Source organism: Montipora capricornis, chromosome 2, assembly GCF_036669925.1.
Source record: "Montipora capricornis isolate CH-2021 chromosome 2, ASM3666992v2, whole genome shotgun sequence".
Lineage (NCBI taxonomy): Eukaryota > Metazoa > Cnidaria > Anthozoa > Scleractinia > Acroporidae > Montipora > Montipora capricornis.
In genome coordinates, this window is record NC_090884.1 from 24971647 (window position 1) to 24975064 (window position 3418).

Sequence of the window (3418 nt, forward strand, 5' to 3'; positions counted from 1 at the left end):
TGTCCTCCAGGCGGTGAAACAATCCCCAGACCAAGCCACGGGGTTTGTCAGCGGTAGCTGTCCTCATGACGTAGTCAATTACGATGAGGAAGAGGAGCGGTGAAATGATACAGCCCTGCCGAACACCGGTCTTGACCTGGAACCACTCACTGTGTTGGCCTTCATGTCGCACACAACACAAATTGTTGGCGTACATGTCTTTGACGATGTTAATTACTTTGGGTGGGAGGCCATACAGACTCGTGATGTGCCAAAGGGAAGGGTGGTGAATGCTATCGAAAGCTTTCTCAAAGTCTATGAAATTTATGTACAAAGACGAATTCCACTCAAGAGATTGCTCCACTATGTTCCTGAGCACAAAGATCTGGTCAGTACATGAGCGGCCACTCCTGAATCCGGCTTGCTCCTCTCTAGCCGCTTGTCGACTCCCTGCCGAATCCTCTGGAGTAGGACTCTACAGAAGATCTTCCCTGGCACCGATAGGAGGTTGATTCCTCTCCAGTTACCACACATTGAGAGGTTTCCTTTCTTTGGGAGTTTCACGATGATGCCCTTCTTCCAATCGTCAGGCACCTCCTCCCCTCCCATGCTTGGTTGAACAGTTTCACGAGCATCTGTGCACTAAGGTGCGGGTCTGCTTTGAGCATGTCCGCTGTCACACGATCCTCTCCTGGGGCCCTATTTCCTTTGGTCTGCTTGATGGCTGACGCTATCTCCTCTACTGTGATCTTTCCCTCCTTCATCTCAATTGACTGCTGAGGCTCGGCATTATCAAAGTCCAAAGTCTCTGCAGGCTCATCTCTGTTCAGCACCTCTTGGAAGTGCTCGGCCCACCTTGTCATCAGTTCCTCCTCTTTGGAAAGCACATTGCCCTGCTTGTTTTTCACAACACTAGATCTATTCGTGAAGGAGCCAGTGAGAACTTTAGCGATCTTGTACACAGTTCTTGTGTCTCGCCTAGCTGCTGCGTCCTGTGCTTCCTTGCAGAGGTCCTCCACAAACCGTCTCTTGTCCTGGCGAGCACTCTTCTTCACCTCCTTATCTAAGGTCCTATATTTCTCCACTGTCTCGTCAACTGCATCAGCAGGTTGCCCAGCTGCCGCCAAAAGCTGCTGCTTCGTTGTCTTTCTCTCCTCTATCTTCTGCCATGTGCCCTCGGAAACCCAGTCTTTCCGTTGCTTCTTGCCTACGCACTGTCTAACATCGGAGTCGCTGTGAGTCGTAGAGGGGGGCAGACCCCTTCTTGCTTGTTCTTCTCAGCTTGAGGCGGAGTTTTGCCAGCACCAAGTGATGGTCACTTCCAACGTCAGCGCCTCTCACAGCTTTCACATCCAGCAGAAAACGTAGCCACTTTTGATTAATCATCACATGATCGATCTGGTTGATAGTTCTCTGATCTGGGGAGGTCCACGTCATTTTGTGAACCTTCTTGTGCTTGAAAAGAGTTCCTCCTATGACTACCCATTTTCACGACACAAGTCTTTAAGTAGACAGCCATTTTCACTCTCCACTCCCTCTCCTTCTCTCCCCATGCACTCCTCGTAACCACTGTTGTCAGAGCCGACCTTCGCGTTGAGGTCTCCAATCACCAGCAGAAGGTCATGGCGAGGGGTCCTGTCCAGCTGGGCTTGAAGGCACTGGTAGAACAAGTCCTTGTCTTCTTCTTCCGCTTGATCGGTTGGGGCGTAACACTGTATCACAGTTGTTTTCACAAACTTTGAGTGAAACCTGGCCCGAACAATTCTAGCGCTGACAGGTTCCCACTCCAGCAAGGCTTTAGCTGACTGTCTATCCATGGCGAAGCCTACACCTCCATGATGTTGTCCATCTGAGCGCCCGGAATAACAAAGCGTTGCTCCTGTTCCAAGAGTGATTTTCCCGGACCCGGTCCATCGAATTTCACTCAGTCCAAGGCTATTGAGTCTATATCTCTCCATCTCCTTGAACACCTGGGCAGTCTTGCCCGTCTCGAACATCGTGTGCACATTCCACGCACCCACTCTCAGCGTGTGCTTAGGCGTCGCCAATGATGAATTCGGACCAGAAACGTCCTCTCGGCTTTGGTCCCTGATCGTCATGCGCGGTACATCGACCGCCACCTCCGGTAACTCTCCCAAGACTTGATCAACTGGATTTCTTCTTGTCGGCGTTTCTGTAGCATGAGTTTTTTATACGTGGTGACTTGCTGGGCCAACGCACAACCCTCACCCTGGACTTGGGACCAGGCAATGGCGGGTTTGATCTGAACCCAACTTATTTGTTAGTAGCTTGTAAGTATTAACAGCTTTTCAAATAATTTTGTTGCATTTTCTATTTACAGTTTGTAAACGTTGTCAATCATGATATTTCATCCCAGGAAAGTAAGATGTATTTCCCCTTGAAAATACAGAGGACCCTCATGTGCTGTGATCATCAGTGCGCGAATGACGTCCAGTTCAGTCCAGTGATGATTGTAGGTGCAAGAGATATAAAATTCCTTCAAATGGAAATTTAATTCCTGTTAATGGGAGAGAGCCTGTCTCAATTTTATGAAGAATCCTTCCAATTAAGCTAAATGGAGGAAAACAATAAATTACATCATATTTTGTACTCCATGGAGTAGGGCTCCGCATTTTGTCCTCTCCCCCTGTTAATTGCTTTTGCTTCACCTAAGTGTTACACATAAGGATTGGAATTATCTGGAAAGTTCGCGAACGTCAATGCCACGCAATATGTTGTTTCAAGAATTGCCTAGAACTGTGACTCATCAGTTTCAAAATAGTTTGTGACTTGTAAGTTTAAAAATAGAGTTTATTGTAATAGCTGTAAATAACAACTTTTGGAAACTTCGAGAGTCTCTTCGGATAGCTATAAAAGCGGCTCTCTGGTCAGTCAGTCGGTTGTTGTTGTGATTCGGGACTTCGTTCCTTGTTTGTGATTTCCAAGTGATATTGTGTGAAAAGTGACAAGTGGCAAGTGAAGGGATTTCCCCATTCGTGTGTGATTCTGACAATCTGCTGTCAAATCTACAGTTGGTTTCCATGCAATGTGATACTGTGAAAGAAGCCTTCGGGAGATTTTGTCAAAGAGATGGACAGTGCTTTGCCTGTGGTCAGATAAGCGTACAGAAGTATTCAGTTAATTGTACTGAGATTGTGCTAAGAGTAGTGGCCACCCTGTGAGCAGAGCCTCCTTTTGTCTTTTTCTTTACTGAGGAGGAGAAAAGGAGGCTCTGCCCAAATCGCGTCAACTCTTTGAAGCCGCCGCAGCCCGAACTTCTGGACTAGTCAATCTTGTTTTCTCTCGTCAAACCGGTTTTTCCAGTGCGAGCGTCGATTTAGTGACAAAACCAATGGTTATAATTGAGCCCGCTGTACCATGAAAAACCAAGATGGCGGCGAGATCTAGCTTATCAGGCTTGGGTTCGAGACTGCATCCT

At 47.6% G+C, this 3418-nt stretch overlaps 1 protein-coding gene across 1 annotated transcript; it reads right to left on the reverse strand.

The window, feature by feature from the left end:
• Positions 1-539: 539 nt before the first annotated feature.
• On the reverse strand, positions 540-2078 carry LOC138036976 (uncharacterized). The gene is made up of 2 exons (XM_068883000.1): positions 1462-2078; positions 540-1212 (listed from the first exon to the last, which is right to left on the reverse strand). The coding sequence occupies exons 1-2, from the start codon at positions 2076-2078 to the stop codon at positions 540-542; spliced, it is 1290 nt and encodes a 429-aa protein (XP_068739101.1).
• Between the last annotated feature and the right edge of the window lie 1340 nt (positions 2079-3418).